Here is an 18,068-nt window from a genome sequence, read left to right on the forward strand (position 1 = left end):
AGTCCAGGACCAGGGGAAACATATGTGCAAAAATAGGCTGTTTCCATTAATCACACAGGCCCGCAGGCGCAGCCACATAGCAACCAGTATCTCACGAAAAAACAGCCGAAACGCTGAAATGCAACTGACTTCGCCAGCCATACGGAACGAATCTGTTTATTCAAGGAAGTAGGGGGTCCCTCGCAGGGGTCAATACCAACATATTAATGTAAAAATTCCAGAAGAAAAAAAAAAAAAAAAAAAAAAACGGCAGATAAGAAGAAAGGGGGGAATGTGCAAGAAAACGCCATGCTGCTAGGCCCAATTCTCGACCGAGATGATGGACAGAAGGGCCCGGCAGGAAACGAGAACCCAAAAAATGTAGAACGAGTAGATGAGGGAAGAAACAAAACCAAAAGACATCACGCTATGCTGCTGCGGCCAGGTCTCGACCAGAAAAAAAACAAATAGAGGTCTTAGGCAAGCCAAGAGATCTCAGACAAGGTCAGACAGGCAGATGAGAAGAAAAGGAGCAAGAAACTGACAAGAAAAAAGCATCGCGTTGCGCTGGGCCCAGCTCTCGACCAAAAAAACTATGGACGGAGGGTCCCGGCGAAAACAAAGACAAGAGATCCCAAACAATGCAAGACAAAACAACACTTGACAGAAGCAACCGAGAAACTTTTCCCACGCAAACAAGATGGAGAAAATAAGTCAAATCATTATGCATCGCTCTTCCTGATGATACTTAGTTCAGCTTAGACTAAGGCGGGCTCAGGTTTGAAGGCGTTCAGGGCATGACGGAAAGAGGTGGCATCACGGTCTGCCACGGGACCAGTCCAGAGCTTGTCCAAGTATAGCTTGACCTCGGGCTGTGCGTCAAGTCCGGAGGTAAGACTCTCCTTGGATGGCCACTGGAGCTTGTCGAAGTCGCCGGAGGGGCAGTTGAGATAGAGCCACTGGGCGTCACGCGCAAACTCATCATCACCACCAAAGTCCAGGTTGGGCTGTTCAGCAACGATGGTGCCGGGAGACGCTGGGGATGGCGCAACTAGAGGACTAGAATAGCGGCTCGCAGTACGAAGTCCGCTAGGAGTCTTAGGTTTGTATTTTTCGGCCTGAGAACGGACCTTTGCAAGCGCGGTCTCGTCCACTTTAGCAGGCGTCGAAGGCGGCAGGGCAGCGTGACGGGGAGTGGGACGGGGAGGCGGGGACGGAGCACTGTGATTTGGTATTAGACATAAAAAACCGTTAATGTCAAAGGGACTTAACGGTAAAGAGGACTTACACTTCGGCAGGCTTGGTGGGCTCAGCGGAAAGAGCATTGGGTCTAGTAGGAGTATCCAGAAAGCCGTTAGGTCTGAGGGGCGATGATGCTTCCGAAGTCAGACTAGGCGATGGAGCAGAAGTCATGGAAATATCGCTAGGATCGGTGTCGTCGCTAAAATCATCATAGTTCAAGCAGAAGGTACCCTGAGTGTTGGGGATGAACCCAGGAGGCCGCTGAACAACAGGAGTCGGGGTCGCTGGAACGGGTTCAGCAGGCACAGGAGCCGATGAAGTTTCACCAGGAGAGAGAAACTGGCGTCCATGGTAAGGGTCGGTGGCACGGTCACGCAAACGTGCCTTGGACGGGGTGTCTTCGGGACTAGCATCGAAGCGAACTTTCTTGGCGAGAGGCCGCTCTGCGCGGAGAGCGTTGCGCAAAGAGGGCTTGATCGCGGTGGGAGGAGGGACAACAGGCGCAGACATCTCCTCGTCTTCTTCTTCACTATCAGAATAGCAGAAGTATCTCAAGTCCATGCCATAACTCGTCCCTGGAGGATTGGGAATGACATCTGGAGAAGGCAGGCGCTTGCGCTTCTTAGATTCTTGATTGCCTGGGGTTTGGGGTGGGACGTTAGATTTGTTGACAATTGTAGGCTGACGTTCAACGTCGGTAGTCTTTGTGGTCTCACCAATCGCCTCGCTTTGGGCTGCGGCGGCCAACACACCTTGAGCCTCGCCATTCGAGACGGGTTGAGCTTCACCAGCCAAAGTCATCTCGGTTGCAGTCGATGTGGTCTGATCGCTGGGTTCAGCGGTAGCAGAAGTCGAAGGCGCTTTGTAGGGTACATTATCAAAGCTTAAATACTTGGCTCTATCGTAGCGGGCAGGGAACAAAGAATAAGTCAAGTTGTGGGGGCTGGGAGCTTTGGGTTTAGGCTTGACCACTGGCTGATGACCGTTTTCAAAATCGAGAGGGGTAGCCACGGTGCGAGTAGAGGCATTGGTACGGTTGAGCCGCTCCGACGCGGGCTGCAAGACAGCTATTACTTGTCAGCATATGTGAAACTTCAGGGCGGTCTCATAAAGAATAGAGAAGTAAGGCTTACTTGTATCTTCATCTTTCTCAGGAGAACGACCGAATCCAGGGATGTAGCGCGAGAAAGAGCGAGGGACAGAATTGAAAAGACCACGGATGTTCCAGCCGCGCTGAGGGGTCTGGGGAAGATCACTCTCCGAAGTGACGGCAGCAACCTGATTCTCTTGATCTTCCAAGTCTGCTTGATCAATCGGGTGGGCCATGGGTTCGCATGGAGCCTCAAAATCGGGCGTCTCTGACCCATTTGCGCTCGCGCGGCGATCAGCTTCCACCTGAGCCACAAGTTCTGGGAGACGGAACAAGGTGGTGTAAAGGCGCCCTTCGCTCTCCACGGTCCTACGGCGAAGTCGCTCTGAGAGAGGTTTAGCCCGTGATGAAATCAGCCTGGAGGCAGGCGACAAGCGACGACCAGCAAACGGAGTGCTTCCAGCGGGACCTAGATTACGCCGCTTGGCCGCGGGGGTCCCAAGGGCATGTTCTTCTTCGTCATCACTGTGTTCGACGCGAGAACGTTTCTTGGTTTCTAGGGGTTGAAGAAAATGATTAGCTGCGACACCTTTGCAGAATGAAGTTCGGAGACCTCACTTTTTGCACCCTTGCGTCCTTTAGGCTTCGCGGTTTCCACTGCCTTGGGACTAGGAAGCTTTGGTTCAGCCGCAGTCTCGATCTGGGCTTCAGTTGGAACTTCTGACACTGGCTGCTGTTCCTCGATCGGCTCTTCATTATCTTCTGGGCCTGATGTTCCATTAGAAAGGCATAAGAATATCAATGATAGATCTGTACTTACTGGTACTCTTTGTACTTGTTCTCTTTCCCCGAGAAGCAGCTGTCTTGCCGGGACGTTTACGAGCAGAAGGCTTCGTGGGCTTTTTGATCGTGCGTTGGGTGGTTTTGGGAGGCGCGGGGGCGGATGGGTGTGTTTCTGGAGGTTCGCTGCTGGCCTGTTTTTTGGCCCGAGATCTCGTAACGCGAGCAGGCTTCAGGGGCTCAGAAACGGCGGTTTCGATGCTCTCAACGATCTGCGTGGAGTTCTTGGTTTGCGAACGAGTGCGCGCCATGTTGACGGAGCTCGCGTGTCGCAAGACACAACTCTATGTAGCAGAGGATCAAGATCAGGTGTCGCGTCTGAGAATCTATTGTGGCAGATGGCGGTGGTAATAGAAGCGCGAAGAGCGCCGTTCGCGGGTCTCACTCCCCTGTTGACTTGGAAACCCACGCAGGTGGGCGAGGAAAGGAGAGATCGCGAGAGACAAGAGAAGGGTGAGGAAAGAGGATTTTATACTCCAAAGCTATTGAAGAACTTTCTTTTGTCTCGCTGCGTCTTTGAGAAAGGCAAGAGCTGGTTGCAGATGGAAAGTCCCGGGCAACGAGTTGGTGAGGTGGTGTGAGGATATTCTGCGGAGTGCGCGCTGAGGTCGAAATTCTGGTAGTGACGTCCGGCAGAATCGTATTTGTTAGGCGGTCAGCGCGCCACGTCGCCGCCCTGGGCGCCTAGACAACCATTCCAAAAAGGGAAGTATTAATCGCCTGTGTGGTAATATTACCTCTCTCTACATACCTATGATTGTTGGAAGGAACATAAAGAAAAGTGTCTATTCTTGCTTCAAAATGCTTAATTAGGTAGTTTCTTCGGTCATATACTAGTAGGTTTCCACACTGGAAAGTTTGAGGCTGCTATGTATTGCTATACAGAACGAGGAGAATAGTGAGAAGACAGCGAGGCTAGGGTGATATGGTGCTGCTGCGGCTGGTATATTTCGGTAGTTCACATATCATCCATCTGGGTTGGAAACACGGTGTTTGTAATATCATGTAGACTTTTCCACCTGATCATTCAGAAGAGGCACAGATGAAAATGGAACAGAGGGTTGAGAATATCAAATAGGCTTATAAATATGCAAGATATTGAAGAAAATAATAGTACATGCCGCTCTAGCCCTCCTAAATAAATAACCTCGCTGAGAGCCGTAAAGTAAAGAGGGCAAAGAGCCGCTTATGCTCTCGAGCCGTATATCGCTCAGTTTGGCCAGCATTCGATATCACGCAAAGCTGGGCACATCCCTAATGGTACAAGGAAGACATAGAACAGGGGATAGTACTCGGTTCTCCTACCGGATAGTGATTTCACCCTTCCAAGCGGCGTCCGACAAGCCCAGAGTCTCCATGAGATTCAGCCATCTAGGGCCACCTCGCTCCTTCTTTCGCAGGTACTGAAGCAATCCCTGTCTCTTGTGTACCAACAGTCTCAGGTTCCGCCTGTTGTGTTTGTCTCTTTTCGCGGTCTGCAAGTGCTTGGACAGGTTCAGAATTTTGGCAGTCAGAATAGCGATCTGCACTTCCGAAGAGCCACAATCAAGACCAACTCGTGGGTTCTTTTCCAGGTTAGTTTTAGTTTTCGGTAGGGCCACTGGGTTGGGCGGTAGAGAGCCGTCGGTGTTGTGTCGACCGAAAGTTTCGATACACTTCTGGGTGATCAGGTGCATCCGGTCCTGGCTGTCTCCGTTCGACAAATTCACAATCCGATTGACTGCTTCCTCAGCATTCCGGTGTTCTTGGAGATGTCTTTCAGCCGCCTCCTTTTCCAGCTGAGGATCTGCCAAGTCACGATCGAGGGCACCGTGAGGGAAGGTTATGTTCTTCGAAAATTCAAGAGCAGCGTCGAGCTCGTCTGGCGAAACGTAGAAATTGATGTTTCGCGACTTGCCTTGCACAGGGCCCTGGGTCTGCAGTGACATGATCTCTTGAATAAACGGTGTTGGCTTGCTCTCCACCGGATCCCCCAAAGCAACTTTTCGTTCTTCTCGCAAGACCTGCTGACGGCTTGAATTGGCAGCCTTGCGCCGGCGCGCTAATGACTGCAGAAAAGGATCATGTCGCCTTCTTTCCCGGCTCTCCGCAGATCCGGCTCTGACAGAGGTTTTCGAGGGGTTCAATGCGAGCGCAACAAGAGGGTTTTGGACGAAGGAAGAGCCTGAACGTAACAGTGAGACAGGAGACAGACTAAATCATTAGAAAATAAGGAACTACAAACCAGTAAAGGCCTTGAATGCAGGCTGCAAAGCAATGCGTGGAGTCATGCTGACTGCGAGGCTCAAGCAGCGTGTTTCCTTCCTTTAGCAGAAAGAAAGTCCCGTCATCTCCAAAAGCCTTGGGATCTTCTCTGCCAAGGCTGAATAATATCCGCTAGACCCGATAAGTACAGCTTACCACGTGATAAAGCCCCTATACCCAAAGGAGGTTGGCAAGACTTGGCATTGGCTGTCAGCCCTAGCCCTAGTTCTCACAACCCGCAAGCGAAATTCTTTCGCCGTGACGGTCGGAAGAATCGAGCTCACCTTCGCGTCGGTCTTCTCCTCTACAACCTCGCGACAAGCGCCATTCGATTGATATCCCCAGATCAATTCGATTCTACCATATCAATCGCCCACCATGGCTCCCTCTCAGCTTCCCCCGATCTTCAACCCTACCTCCCAGGACATTGAGATGCTCCTGGCCGCCCAGTGCCACATGGGTTCTAAGAACCTCCAGGTGCACATGGAGCCTTACCTCTGGAAGACTCGCCCCGACGGTGTCAACGTGATCAACATTGGCAAGACCTGGTACGCTCTATGAAAGAAATCGGTTGCCGCAATTTATAATGCCTGGGATGCTAATTAGGCCAACAGGGAGAAGATCGTCCTGGCCGCTCGTATCATCGCCGCCATTGACAACCCCGCCGATGTCTGTGTCATCTCCGCTCGTCCCTACGGCCAGCGCGCTGTCCTGAAGTTCGCCGCCCACACCGGTGCCACCGCCATTGCTGGTCGCTTCACCCCCGGTAACTTCACCAACTACATCACCCGCTCTTTCAAGGAGCCCCGTCTCATCGTCGTGACCGACCCCCGCACCGATTCCCAGGCCATCAAGGAGGCCAGCTACGTCAACATCCCCGTCATCGCTCTTTGCGACACCGACTCCCCCACCGACTTCGTTGACGTCGCCATCCCCACCAACAACAAGGGTCGCCACGCCATCGGTCTTGTCTGGTGGCTCCTTGCCCGTGAGGTCCTCCGCCTCCGCGGCACCCTCGCCTCCCGCGAGGTCGACTGGGACGTTGTTGTCGATCTCTACTTCTACCGCGACCCTGAGGCCGAGGAGAACAAGGAGATCGCCGAGGAGGCCAAGGCCGCCTCTGCCGAGGAGGTCGGCGCTGGTGCTATCGAGTCCGGATATGCCGGTGAGAACTGGGATGCCCAGGCTGCTGCCCCCGCTGCTTTCGCTGCCACCGGCGCTGGTGCTACCAGCTGGGAGGCTGATGGTGGTGACTGGGCTGCCGCTGCTCCGGCTCCTGCCACCGAGAGCTGGGCCGAGACTCAGCCCACCGAGGCCAAGTGGTAAATCTTGGATGAAGGTGAAGACTGTCGCTGAAAAGAACTCGGTCACATCCTGGGCGATTTGGGAGACTTGTGGCTTGTCTGCATTCTGTACGACATAGGCACACTAATACCCTCTTATCTTCCGCAAAAATCCCTTGACATGTCTATCCTAGTCTCTCTGTTCAACGATTCTCTCATACCAAACAAAAAAAAGAAACGAGGTTCAAAAAAGAAAAAGAAATCTTGAAGTCGGGCATCAGCCATGGTATGGTACCGCTCATTCTACATTTTTTTTTATTCCTGAAAGTCAAAATCTGTTTTACATCTCGCCTATTTTTATGCATCAGGGAGGAATTACGAAAAGTCAAAAAAACACATTGAATGGCGCTTATGAGGGAAAGATATCCAGTTGTTCTCACCTTTCCGTGGACCTCTGGGGGAAAGCCCTGTGCTGTCAATTTCACAAGGTGGACTTAATCGTGACCTTGGTTTCTCTCTGGTGTTTATTCTAGCCGTAATCAGACAAATACCTACTACATATATCCAACCTCCGTAATGCGCTTCTACGATCAGTCGAACAAGGGGTGTGGCTTCAGGTATCAACGGCTAGATCGGCCCTTACTACTCCGTACCTCCTGACTGATATTCTTCCTTGAATTCAGTGGTATAGGTAATTCTAGATCATATGTAGTAAATGTTATTTCGTAGATTTCAGGACCCGAATTCTTTTTTTAAAAAGCTGCTATCGCTGGCCCTCCAAGCCAGTTTTATGCTCGTTGATGGTTTTCCCCAGGTGACCCGGTGATGGTCATTCTATTGAGTAGGGACCATCTTATATTCCAACAAGACGAGCTGGTTGCTTCTGGTGATGTGATGATCCGCAGTACGGGTCCAAAGTCCATATCCATATCATAGCCCGACCCGGCCTTTCTTGGGTAGCAGCAGCGGACAAAAGATGCCCACGTTTTCGTTTCTGGTCAAAACGGTAGTCATATGGGTTGCTCCGTGTAGGCGGCTATGTTGTCGGTTGAACATTGAATCTCAAGTTGGCCGCTTTGTCCTAATGCTAAATAGGTTTCTCAGAGGATGCAGCAACCTCCTTTATCCTGTCTTCCTAATTCTGATTCAAAGATAGCCATGCCTGCCAGCCTTGCAATATCTTCAAATGCCTCGGCCATGAGCTCACCCGTAACCGCAGAGCATTCTGCATATCGATCACATCTGAGCTCTTGGGCAATCCGGTAAGACTGCCATTGTCAGAATCTAACGACTGAAACAATTCTTGAGGGTGTAAGACTTACTTCTTGTGGATAAATGATTCCTTCTCCTTCGACTCTGAGGTCTCGTTTCAGCCCTAGTAGCATTATTGGGATCTTCTCTCCATAACCATGTTGGAAGAATCTTGTAATATCGTTCCGCCACTGTTGAGCGTCAGCACAAGGAATGATAGCCAGTGTACGATTTGTGGCTGATACTCACGGCTTTCAAGCCATCAAGGGTGTCTCTATTTGAGATGTCGAATGCCAGGATGATAGCATTAGGCTGTAGCATTGACCAGTGCTGATTCGGATTTGAAGAATCGTAGAACTCTATCTGGAGGTTTTTCTTTGTGAAGCGAACATTGTATAGGAAAGGTTGGTCAGTGTCCCGGAATACTTCGCCTGCGCCAGTTCCTTGTCCTTGTCCCCGGTTATCCTTTTTAAGGTTTCTAGTTCAATACAGACTCTTTCAATGCTGTTGATCATCTGGATATGGAATGAGCAGGCCTAACTCACGACAAGAATGTGGTTTTCCCGCACCCCGAATCGCCGAGCAGGAGTATGGTGGCGGTTGCGTCTGAGTTCGGATACGTTTCTTCCGACATGTTGTAACAAAATAGACCTTGTATTCAGCTAACAACAGGTTAATTTTGATCCCAATTTCATGCCTGTTTATCCAGTACGTACAAATCAGAGTTGTGTTGGGATTATCTGCGTAAAAGTAGTTTTCCCCGTATCCAAGAACCAATATCCAAGGAGTCCACGTGATAATACTCGGGCTCGTCACTCCTAAGGGGAGAAAAACGATCGGCTCCAGTAACCTACAACCATGCTCTGAAAACTGGGATACTTGTAGTCAGCTCTGAATATATATTTTCTATGATTGTTGCTTGCTTTCCGACGTTTAGCCAGTTGGTAATCGAAAGGATTCACCACACTGAGCTAGGATATCTATATATTTATTCCCCTTTCCCTGGTATACCAAATTGATCCATCTTAATATCAAGACAATCACAAAGGTTGAATAGCATGGCCGAGAGCTCTATTAAAAGGAACTTCATACTGAGTCGATCTCTTTAAATTTATACCAGTTTTACTGCCCTGAGTGATGTTCCAGGCTGTTGCAGCTCTATTCAGTCATTGAAGTGGCAAAGCTAACCAGAAATGGAAAACCCTTCTTATTTGACAACGCCAAATTCTTTTTTTTTGGGTTATCAGGTACAACACACTGAGTCAGATAATCCACATCCACCAGCTTGTGGGGGATGTCGATATCGCACAAGGGTCTCTGCAACCTAATTTTGAAGTCAAAAAGCAGGCTATTTGTTTTTCAGCAAAACCTCATCGCGCATCGCCCTGTCGCTCTGTTATCCCGAACAATGGCGACCCAGGCCACACTACCTTCCGAGAAACAATCGGACTATTCGACATGGAGCACATCTCACTTGATTGCTAGAATCACAGAGCTTGAGCGCCAGCTCCATGACCGGACGACGCAGTTTGCTGCCTTGCCTGCAAACGAAGTGGATCAAAGTGTGGTATTGAACCCCGGCAATCCTCCGACAGAGACCAAGGCGACGACCAGCACAGAAACTGTACCTTCTCTCAAGCCGTCGAAGAAAAGAGCGCATTCCCCAAGCGATGATTTTACTCAAACACGAGCGCCGAATCGTCCGCCGAAGGAACCACGAGCGATCGACCCTTCGAAATATAATACTCGCTTCATTGCCCTCAAATTCGCTTACTTGGGCCAGCGATACAATGGCTACGAACATGCAAACGGGAATGCAACGCCTCTTCCTACAATTGAAGAAGAACTGTGGAAAGCCCTGCGCAGGACTCATCTCATTTTGCCCACCAATGTACCCGATTCCCAGGATATTCGATACAAAGGGCCGAGGAAGCAGGAGCCGTATGCCATTGACTGGGAGGGCTGTCAGTATTCAAAGGCAGGTCGTACGGACCGTGGTGTGAGTGCTTTTGGACAAGTTATTGGGATTAGGGTACGAAGCGCGCGCCCAGTGCGTCCTGCAAAGAGCGACTGCTCTATGGAATCCGCGGATGATCAGATGGAGGATACCTGGGATGATGTCAGGGATGAACTCCCTTACGTATCAACATTGAACAGAGTGCTGCCAGAAGATATCCGGGTACTGGCATGGTGCCCAAATCCTCCTGAGGGGTTCGATGCTCGATTCTCGTGCCGTGAACGCCAATACAAGTACTTCTTCACCAACCCCGCGTTCACCCCTACACCCGGACCGTTCGGCTTCACGCGAGGCTCACTTCAAGGGCCTGATGCCAATTTCAGGGAAGGGTGGCTGGACATTGATGCCATGCGCAAAGCTGCCAAGTGCTTTGAAGGGGTACATGATTTCCGAAATTTCTGCAAGGTGGACACAAGCAAGCAGATTGAGAATTTTGAGAGGATAATTTACCGTGCCGATATCGAACTTGTGGATCCAAAACTTAACACGCTTCGTTATACCGAGAGTCAGGGATTCCGCTTTCGAGAAAGTGATGAAGAGAGCGACCAAAAAACGGATTCTGTGGCTTCTCCCTCCCCACAGGTCTACACATTCACACTGCACGGATCTGCTTTCTTGTGGCACCAAGTTCGACACATGGTGAGTATGTTGTTCTTGGTTGGCCAGGGGCTGGAGTCGCCCACAATTGTCTCAGATCTGTTGGACATCTCGAAAAATCCCTGCAAGCCCACCTATGAGATGGCATATGATGCTCCCTTAGTCCTCTGGGATTGTATCTTTCCCAACGAGGAGTCTGGTAGTCGGGAGGATGCGTTAGACTGGATCTATGCTGGGGATCCTCGTCTTATCAGGTCTCAGAATGGCGCCAAGGGTAACGGAAAATTCGGTATGGGAGGCATTGTCGACGGACTCTGGTCTGTTTGGCGGCAGAGAAAGATAGACGAAGTTCTTGCAGGCGAGCTGCTCGATCTGGCCATTAGCCAAGGTGACCAGACCATTCGACAGGACTCTGCCAGCCTAGAGAAAATCACCCGCACGAGGAAAGTTTTCTATGGCGGGGATGAACCTAGAGTGGGAGGCAGGTACATCCCCTTGATGCAGATGAAGAAGATGGAGACTGTAGAGGTCCAAAATGCGAAGTACCTGGCTGCCAAGGCGCGGAGGAAACCGAAGGAATAGAGAAATAATGTACATATTTCTTTCTCGCATTTTTATATATACTTCTCATGAGACAAAATGGGAGGTCATGATTTGGCTTCGTAGAGGCAGTGCCGTGAGCCCCTCCACACTTCTTCCAAAATCTGTCGTTTCGGCAGGAGTTTCTATATATTATTGATCAGCGGATGATTCCTCAGCTTATGGTCCCTTCCCCGCCACTTACAGGGAAAACGACAACGACATCCGATTCTCCTTCGACAATGACGGCCAGATAAAAGCGAACCTCGAACCCCTTAAATGCTTCATGAATCACAATATCCTGTATTTGTGTAGTCGGGATGAAACGAGTGGCCGCCTTGGAGAGATAGCTTGTCGAAGATGTCGAGGTCTGAATCCCCAAACCGCGAATAACTAACAGGGATTCCTCTATAAGTGTGAAATGATCTTACTTAGCATTATCCCTAAAATGGGGCGCAGAATATAAACTGACCAGTATGTCCTCGTCTAAAGACACCATAAATAACCAGTGCACTGACTAGTGCAATGCCCGCCAGATTGTACGTGTCCGCGATGCGACACGCAATCGCACCAATCCGACTCGACCAAATAGCATTCCAATGAAGATTGAATGCCTCATCTCCATAAAGAGAGTGCCGTAGCCTTGCGAATCCGACAAGCAGCACACATGTGAAAAGGAGGATTCGGCAGATTACCTGAAGGACGAGAAGGAGCTTGGCCGAAGGAGTTGAGCGTTTAGAAGCGTTCGAGACCGTAAACGACACTGTTGTCGGAGAAGGACGTCGAACTAGGAGACGATTGGGCATAGGGAAGCGTGCAAAGGAGCATATAAACAAGTTGATGTAGCCAGTCAGGACCTGCTATAATTTCAATTCCACTTCCACAGCTTGGGCGTCGATGGCTCAGGATGGCTGGGTTGCAATCATCACGTGTTTGACGTTCTGTTTGCTTTTCTTATCAACAACTCCCGCCTTCGCCCGCCTTCCCTCTGGGAACTCACAGGACTCGACATCAATTTCGTATCGGATTGATCTAGATTTTAATGACCAGAAGCTGATGTGCTATTTGGCTACTCATGGCACCTGTCTAAGCGTGCATATATAATAACACCCTTACTCTGAGAAGGGCTTCAGTTACGCCTGATCCCGTTTTCTGAAATTCCACCCTTTCAATAGGCAGGATGGAAGATCGTCGCTCAAGAAGCCGCTCACCAAGCAGAAGGGATAATCAAGACAGGCAGAGGCCTCGAAAAACCGGTGGAGGATTTCGATGGAAAGAGAAAAGGCGCGATGACGACACTGGAGCTGATGACCGCCGCCTAGAGCGAGGCTACAGAGAGAGAGACCGAGCTCGTTCACCGCGAAGGGATACCGCCCCTGATCGATATTCAGACAGATTTAGAGATAATGGTCGTGACCGTGACCGTGACAGAGACCGTGACCGTGATTATGACCAACGACGTTACGACGATCGAGATGGACGGCCCCGTGGATCGGATGACAAAGACAAGAACGAGGAGCGCAAAGAAAAGAAGGAGAAGAAGGAGAAGAAAAAGGCCGCAGCTGCTGCCTCTTCAGAGCCTCTGATCGTTGTTCATGTCAATGATCGACTCGGAACCAAGGCTGCAATTCCGTGCCTCGCATCTGACCCGATCCGTTCGTAATCACTTACCGTGATCGATTTATACAAAGGATCTAACTTGAAGATAGGGCTCTTCAAGGCTCAGGTAGCTGCCCGTATCGGGCGTGAGCCTCACGAGATTTTACTCAAACGGCAAGGCGAACGACCTTTCAAGGACCAGCTGTAAGTTTTTCTCATCTTCTCTTCCGACTCGCAAGCTGATAGTTTTGTTTTTCTAGTACATTGAGTGATTATGGAGTTAGCAACGGTGTGCAGCTTGATCTGTGCGTGAAATTCGTCCTCCCTCTGACCTGTCTCTACTGGCACAGACCCGATATCATGCTGACCTATCTTCTTCTAGGGAGGTCGGGACCGGCGAATAGGATTGATCATACACAACATAAAAGTGACAAATTGACAGCCTATTATGGAAGCCATTCCAATCTATTCAATATGGTGTGGATGCATGTTTATGTCAACCATATGCAGGATTTTGCTGTTGAAGACAGCTATACTAACTGGCCTCTTGGTGTCTTTTTGGAGTTCTCATGCAATACAAAATATGGCGCACTGGGAGGTATTCTTTCTTTTACTTTGCTCTTGCCTTTCTTCATGGGCATTAAATCAATTTCCAGTGTTTATCTGAGCTATATTTGTCCTTTACCATCCCCATGGCTGCCCGTTTCGTCGTTGAACCCCGCTTCTGTACCTACGGGTAAATGGATTCAATCCTTCCTGTAAAGCCACTACTAGCACTTCGTAACAGAGGAAATGGGCACACATGTCCTCTGTGTCTGGGTGAGGTTGGGCTGGCTTATTGGGGGGGTTTTTTTCGGCTGAAAGGTCTCTTACTTTCTCATTTATTCCCACTGAACCTCTCGTTTTCATCCTTTCTCCTCTCTCATGGCCTTTTCCCCTGCTCTTTTGTTGCTATCCGGATTTTGCGGGGCTCTGCGTGGACGTTGTGACAGACTAGGCTTATTCCGGAAAGTTTCAGCCTGAGGCACTCGGAAATCCGAGGCCAAGCCCTTGAGCGCCGGTTCCACTCTCTGGGTAGAGGCTTTTTTTTCTAATCAGCGGAAACTCACACGACCCGGTTATTTCAATCTTTTCCTTGTGTCGATGTCGTCTCTGTTTACTGCCGCCGGTCGCATCTACATCCTTGATACTCCGCCATGAGGTAGCTTGTTCACCATTCTCGCCCGCCCTTGCTCACCCGAATTTTTTTTTTGCCCTCAGCAAACCTTCTCACCGATCGTGATCATCCTTCAGGTTTTCCTCGCCGGAAACCCTCCCCCCTCTCCTCGTCGACCGACCGATCTCTCCTGTGATTCTCTACCCGTCAACCTTTCCCGCTCCTTCTCAGCGTGAAAGCTCATCTACAATGGTTCGGAACATCGTTGTTATCGGGGGTACTTCCCACCCCCAGCTCACCCAGACCATCTGCAGCTTTCTGGGGATCCCGCATGCGGACGTCTTGCTTTCGAAATTCGCTGTGGGTGAAACAAGAGTTGAGATTAAAGAGTCTGTGCGTGGAAAGGATGTATACATCATTCAGTCTGGCGGTGGGAAGGTCAATGACCACTTGATGGAGCTTCTGATCACCATCTCTGCCTGCAAGACAGCATCGGCGAGAAGAGTCACCGCCGTTCTTCCGCTATTCCCCTACTCACGCCAAAGCGACATTCCTTACAACAAAGTCGGAGCGCCTCTAATTAAAGGGTCATCAAACCCCAAGCCGGGCTCGAGTCTTGGCTACACCTTCGAGAGCACTCCTCCTACCCCACATCCTGGAAAGCCAGAAAGCGGCAGCCTGATCAACGGCGTGGATAGCTTACAGAAAAGTCTTGCAAAGGCACAGCTAGAAGACCGGGAAGGCGGTTTCAGCAATGGTAGTCCCGTCAAGAAACGTCCTGTCAACGGTCTTCCCCGCAGCGACACCCTTGACTCGACCAAGTCGGTGGTGCTGGGTGGCGGCGATGACAATACGAGCACAACCTCTTCTTCCTCCAAATTGAACACCTTCCAGCCACGCCCCGGCTACAAGCAGTGGGTTGCACAGGCAGGAACTCTTGTTGCCGATCTGCTCACCTGTGCCGGCGCGGATCACATCATCACGATGGACCTCCATGACCCTCAATACCAGGGATTCTTTGATATTCCAGTGGATAACCTCTATGGAAGACCGCTTATCAAAAGCTACATCCAGCAAAACATCCCCAACTACAAAGAAGCCGTGGTTGTTAGTCCGGATGCTGGTGGTGCGAAGAGAGCCACTGCTATTGCAGACTCCATGGGTATGGAGTTCGCTCTGATTCACAAGGTTGGCCTATTTTCTCCTCTCCTTTTCTCTACACCGTCATTTAATAATCTCCCCAAAAAGGAACGCCGTCCTACAAGAATTACGGACCGTCAAAACGCCACAATGATGTTGGTTGGCGACGTCAAGGACCGGATAACAATCCTGGTGGATGATCTTGCGGATACGTCCAACACCATCACTAGAGCCGCGAAGCTTCTCAAAAAGGAGGGCGCGTCGAAAGTCCTTGCGTTGGTAACGCATGGCATCTTGAGCGGTGACGCTATTGAGCGCATCAACGCCAGCGCTTTGGACAAAGTCATTGTCACCAATAGTGTTGACCAGCAAGAGCACCTGCGACGATGCCCGAAGCTAGAGGTCTTGGAGGTTGGACACGTGTTTGCTGAAGTAAGAATCCAGACCCCAACAGAACCCCGAAGCCGTGAGCAAACTCTAACCCTCTTCCCATAGGCCATTCGCCGTGTCCACCATGGTGAGAGCATCAGTGTCCTCTTCCAGTACGATTAAAAGGGCTTCGCAGCCCTGCCAACTATATCGCCATATCTCGACATGAAACCTGAGAAAGGATGGCAACGAAACAAACAATATACTCGACCAAAAAAATATCTAACTATTCTTTTTCTTGAAATAGACGATGCCCAAGGTAAACACATTCATTTTCGATTTGCTATCTTGAGAGCAAACAAAAACATTGGATGATTCCCACATGCTGTTCAAAGTGCACTTCTTTGTCCCACTGAATTAGGCGGGAAAACCCCTCAAGATAAGAAACGATTAGGATGTGACCGGGACGAGAGCAGTAAACTTGCTGATCGCAATGTTCCTTGATTGATTTCTCTCTGCTTCATTCTCTTCGTTTTCTCCCCTCTTGCCAGCCTGTTGAGTCTATCCCGGTGACCCGGGCTTTTCTCTCTCCATGGGTAGGCCGATTGCTGAGCCTACTCTGTCATCCTACTTTCCTTGGCTTTTTCTTAGCTCTCTTTTCGACCTTCTGCCTATACCAGTAGTGGTTCATCGCAGGCGGTAAAGAGATGTATATCCTAGCTGTGTACACTTATTACACAAGTTCCTGTCTGCTTCCCTTAGAAGACATGGACTGACGTAGATTGCCCCGATCGCCCCAACAGCTTTCTCACTAAGTGATTTGGAGAATTGTCTCGAAAATCGATCCATTGAACTCGACTTGGATGACATCGACCATGGAAAACATATCAGGATATTGACCTATATAGGTGCTCTCGTTACGAGTAGCTAGCCCTGTTCCAAAATCTTCGATTGTCCAATGCATTGGATGAGGAGAGAGACCTAAGATCCTTTATATATATCAATTCATCTATTATATCACATAACTGAGACTTTCCAAACGCCCTGAATAATAATCTGAAGGAAATAATAGAACAATGAAAAGCGAGCTCGGCATGGTATGCCGGCTAAATGCGTTCGATGCGCTCATTACAGAAAGACTGGGAAGCCGAGCTAAAAAAAAAAAAAAAAGAGGCAGTAAGGAAACAGCAGCAACACTAGGTAGCAATAGTGACCATGAGCCGAACAGTCCTAGGTACAGTGTATCATAGGCTCAGGAAGGGGATTTGCTCAGGAAGGGAATTTGACGCATATTTGAGACGATAACACAGGGATAACCGTAGTCTAGAAGACAGAAATATAGTTTCCTATTCTCTCCTTCTGATTCTGGGCAATACACTCTGCAATCCAAGTGACGTTGCGGATTTCCTGGGTAGCGAGTGATTAGCAAATGATCTGCAACCTGGGAAGAGATGTAAAGGCGAACATACCTGTTCCTTGAGCTTCAACCACGCGTATACCACAGACGGGGTGAATTGACGAGTGAAGGCAACTTTGGACAAATCCATCTCCTTCTGATAGAAGAGATCCTCCAGGCTCTTTCCATCCGCGCCACTTCCACCCGCCATGTTACCAAATCCACCACTGCCACCCTGCGACAGGCCAACCGCGTCAAAGAAGGCCTTGTAATCGCCCACAGCACTGACGGCGAGGGACACCCCTTCAACATCATCGGCGCGGGAAAGCATCAATGATCCCTCGGGATACAGTCTTCCGAATTCAGGGTAGAGCTTCTTGCGCTCCTGCTTCGAAAGCTCGGTACCGAAAGAGTTGAGAGTGATGTTGATCGCACGGCGATCAGCCTCGAACTGGAGGATCTCACCCATCACATCCTGGGTGGGTGTCCCCTTGAAGTCCGGATGGGTGTTAACGAAGTTATAGAAGTCCTCCAAATAGTTCTTGTATAGGGTGTTGCGGATAATTTCAATGTTCAGCTCATCCAAATCCTGGTGGCTGAGGCTGTCTTTGAAATAAGGAGCCAACGGGGTTTCCACCAAAACCGAGTTGTAAAGCTCTTCGATGTTGGTTGCGACGCACAGCACAGGTAACGTCTCGAACCAGCCCAGGGGGTGGCATCGGTCTAAGAGCTCTCGAGTATCGCGCTCGTGTAGGGTTCCGGTGATGAGCAGGGCAATGTTGTCGATCATATACCCGTAGGTCAGATACCGAAGGAACTTGGCGGTCGAGCCCGTCGCCTGAGCCAGGAGATAGCGGAACTCAGCAACCAGCTTGTCTGTCATCTTGCTGGCAAGCGAGGCGGTAGAGGGGTTGGGGGCAAGGGAAGCGAGGAAGTCACCATAGGCGGGAGCCAGCTGGAGCTTGACATCTTTGCATACCAGAGTTAGACTCAGCACTACAATATATTAAGAAGCAGACCAACCGTCTATTGTCTCGCATTGCGTCAAGTTGGAGTAGTTCTGGCCGGTGAGGAGGCTGTTCCGATATCCTCGCACGATACCCTCGATGTAGCTACCAAGCAAATCAGCCCATCCATCCGCTGCAAGAAAACACTCGTCGGGGGCCCAACTCACCCGCTATTAACGTTGAAAAGAAGCCCCTCCATGGTGCAATGGGATGTCGATCGCAGCACCTGTACATGCCTCTCCTCCGCAACGACACCTACCTCTTTAGAGAGCTTGCTCG

General features: G+C 50.0%; 10 protein-coding genes across 10 annotated transcripts; 4 read left to right on the forward strand and 6 right to left on the reverse strand.

The window, feature by feature from the left end:
• Positions 1 to 227: 227 nt before the first annotated feature.
• On the reverse strand, positions 228 to 653 carry ASPZODRAFT_774431 (hypothetical protein). The gene is made up of 2 exons (XM_022730174.1): positions 525 to 653; positions 228 to 473 (listed from the first exon to the last, which is right to left on the reverse strand). The coding sequence occupies exons 1-2, from the start codon at positions 535 to 537 to the stop codon at positions 295 to 297; spliced, it is 192 nt and encodes a 63-aa protein (XP_022578846.1). The 5' UTR covers positions 538 to 653; the 3' UTR covers positions 228 to 294.
• Positions 654 to 737: 84 nt separating this feature from the next.
• Positions 738 to 3,402, reverse strand: ASPZODRAFT_18539 (hypothetical protein; the record flags this gene model as incomplete). Its single annotated transcript, XM_022727233.1, has 5 exons — positions 738 to 1,200; positions 1,268 to 2,288; positions 2,355 to 2,867; positions 2,930 to 3,079; positions 3,132 to 3,402. The coding sequence occupies 5 exons, from the start codon at positions 3,400 to 3,402 to the stop codon at positions 738 to 740; spliced, it is 2,418 nt and encodes an 805-aa protein (XP_022578847.1).
• Positions 3,403 to 3,974: 572 nt separating this feature from the next.
• On the reverse strand, positions 3,975 to 5,482 carry ASPZODRAFT_121619 (hypothetical protein). The gene is made up of 2 exons (XM_022721296.1): positions 5,376 to 5,482; positions 3,975 to 5,315 (listed from the first exon to the last, which is right to left on the reverse strand). Exons 1-2 carry the CDS (start codon positions 5,419 to 5,421, stop codon positions 4,453 to 4,455), a joined length of 909 nt encoding a protein of 302 aa, XP_022578848.1. The 5' UTR covers positions 5,422 to 5,482; the 3' UTR covers positions 3,975 to 4,452.
• Positions 5,483 to 5,724: 242 nt separating this feature from the next.
• ASPZODRAFT_135155 (hypothetical protein) lies at positions 5,725 to 6,998 on the forward strand. The gene is made up of 2 exons (XM_022723716.1): positions 5,725 to 5,943; positions 6,010 to 6,998. Exons 1-2 carry the CDS (start codon positions 5,774 to 5,776, stop codon positions 6,719 to 6,721), a joined length of 882 nt encoding a protein of 293 aa, XP_022578849.1. The 5' UTR covers positions 5,725 to 5,773; the 3' UTR covers positions 6,722 to 6,998.
• A 780-nt stretch (positions 6,999 to 7,778) lies between these two features.
• ASPZODRAFT_71566 (hypothetical protein) lies at positions 7,779 to 8,563 on the reverse strand (the record flags this gene model as incomplete). The annotated part of the gene is made up of 4 exons (XM_022729762.1): positions 7,779 to 7,946; positions 8,001 to 8,120; positions 8,179 to 8,407; positions 8,478 to 8,563. The coding sequence occupies 4 exons, from the start codon at positions 8,561 to 8,563 to the stop codon at positions 7,779 to 7,781; spliced, it is 603 nt and encodes a 200-aa protein (XP_022578850.1).
• A 774-nt stretch (positions 8,564 to 9,337) lies between these two features.
• ASPZODRAFT_71574 (hypothetical protein) lies at positions 9,338 to 11,125 on the forward strand (the record flags this gene model as incomplete). The annotated part of the gene is made up of 1 exon (XM_022729763.1): positions 9,338 to 11,125. One exon carries the CDS (start codon positions 9,338 to 9,340, stop codon positions 11,123 to 11,125), a length of 1,788 nt encoding a protein of 595 aa, XP_022578851.1.
• A 65-nt stretch (positions 11,126 to 11,190) lies between these two features.
• ASPZODRAFT_18543 (hypothetical protein) lies at positions 11,191 to 11,928 on the reverse strand (the record flags this gene model as incomplete). The annotated part of the gene is made up of 3 exons (XM_022727235.1): positions 11,191 to 11,268; positions 11,328 to 11,530; positions 11,595 to 11,928. The coding sequence occupies 3 exons, from the start codon at positions 11,926 to 11,928 to the stop codon at positions 11,191 to 11,193; spliced, it is 615 nt and encodes a 204-aa protein (XP_022578852.1).
• Positions 11,929 to 12,104: 176 nt separating this feature from the next.
• On the forward strand, positions 12,105 to 13,293 carry ASPZODRAFT_777125 (hypothetical protein). The gene is made up of 5 exons (XM_022730192.1): positions 12,105 to 12,394; positions 12,438 to 12,777; positions 12,832 to 12,925; positions 12,982 to 13,026; positions 13,104 to 13,293. The coding sequence occupies exons 1-5, from the start codon at positions 12,392 to 12,394 to the stop codon at positions 13,123 to 13,125; spliced, it is 504 nt and encodes a 167-aa protein (XP_022578853.1). The 5' UTR covers positions 12,105 to 12,391; the 3' UTR covers positions 13,126 to 13,293.
• Positions 13,294 to 14,126: 833 nt separating this feature from the next.
• On the forward strand, positions 14,127 to 15,569 carry ASPZODRAFT_71800 (hypothetical protein; the record flags this gene model as incomplete). Its single annotated transcript, XM_022729782.1, has 3 exons — positions 14,127 to 15,065; positions 15,126 to 15,449; positions 15,513 to 15,569. 3 exons carry the CDS (start codon positions 14,127 to 14,129, stop codon positions 15,567 to 15,569), a joined length of 1,320 nt encoding a protein of 439 aa, XP_022578854.1.
• A 971-nt stretch (positions 15,570 to 16,540) lies between these two features.
• ASPZODRAFT_135159 (hypothetical protein) lies at positions 16,541 to 18,046 on the reverse strand. The gene is made up of 4 exons (XM_022723717.1): positions 17,957 to 18,046; positions 17,806 to 17,894; positions 16,856 to 17,751; positions 16,541 to 16,793 (listed from the first exon to the last, which is right to left on the reverse strand). Exons 1-4 carry the CDS (start codon positions 17,986 to 17,988, stop codon positions 16,710 to 16,712), a joined length of 1,101 nt encoding a protein of 366 aa, XP_022578855.1. The 5' UTR covers positions 17,989 to 18,046; the 3' UTR covers positions 16,541 to 16,709.
• Positions 18,047 to 18,068: the final 22 nt, after the last annotated feature.

This window comes from Penicilliopsis zonata (assembly GCF_001890105.1).
Source record: "Penicilliopsis zonata CBS 506.65 unplaced genomic scaffold ASPZOscaffold_14, whole genome shotgun sequence".
Taxonomy (NCBI): Eukaryota; Fungi; Ascomycota; class Eurotiomycetes; order Eurotiales; family Aspergillaceae; genus Penicilliopsis; species Penicilliopsis zonata.

Coding starts and splice junctions, on each gene's coding strand:
- ASPZODRAFT_135155 (XM_022723716.1), top strand. CDS start 5,774: ATGGCTCCCTCTCAGCTTCCCCCGATCTTCAACCCTACCTCCCAGGAC. Junction 5,944..6,009: donor ATCAACATTGGCAAGACCTG/GTACGCTCTATG, acceptor TTAGGCCAACAG/GGAGAAGATCGTCCTGGCCG.
- ASPZODRAFT_135159 (XM_022723717.1), bottom strand. CDS start 17,988: ATGGAGGGGCTTCTTTTCAACGTTAATAGCGG. Junction 17,895..17,956: donor CTTTTCAACGTTAATAGCGG/GTGAGTTGGGCC, acceptor TTTGCTTGGTAG/CTACATCGAGGGTATCGTGC. Junction 17,752..17,805: donor GCAATGCGAGACAATAGACG/GTTGGTCTGCTT, acceptor TGGTATGCAAAG/ATGTCAAGCTCCAGCTGGCT.
- ASPZODRAFT_121619 (XM_022721296.1), bottom strand. CDS start 5,421: ATGACTCCACGCATTGCTTTGCAGCCTGCATTCAAGGCCTTTACTG. Junction 5,316..5,375: donor TGCATTCAAGGCCTTTACTG/GTTTGTAGTTCC, acceptor TGTTACGTTCAG/GCTCTTCCTTCGTCCAAAAC.
- ASPZODRAFT_777125 (XM_022730192.1), top strand. Junction 12,778..12,831: donor CCTCGCATCTGACCCGATCC/GTTCGTAATCAC, acceptor ACTTGAAGATAG/GGCTCTTCAAGGCTCAGGTA. Junction 12,926..12,981: donor CGACCTTTCAAGGACCAGCT/GTAAGTTTTTCT, acceptor TTGTTTTTCTAG/TACATTGAGTGATTATGGAG.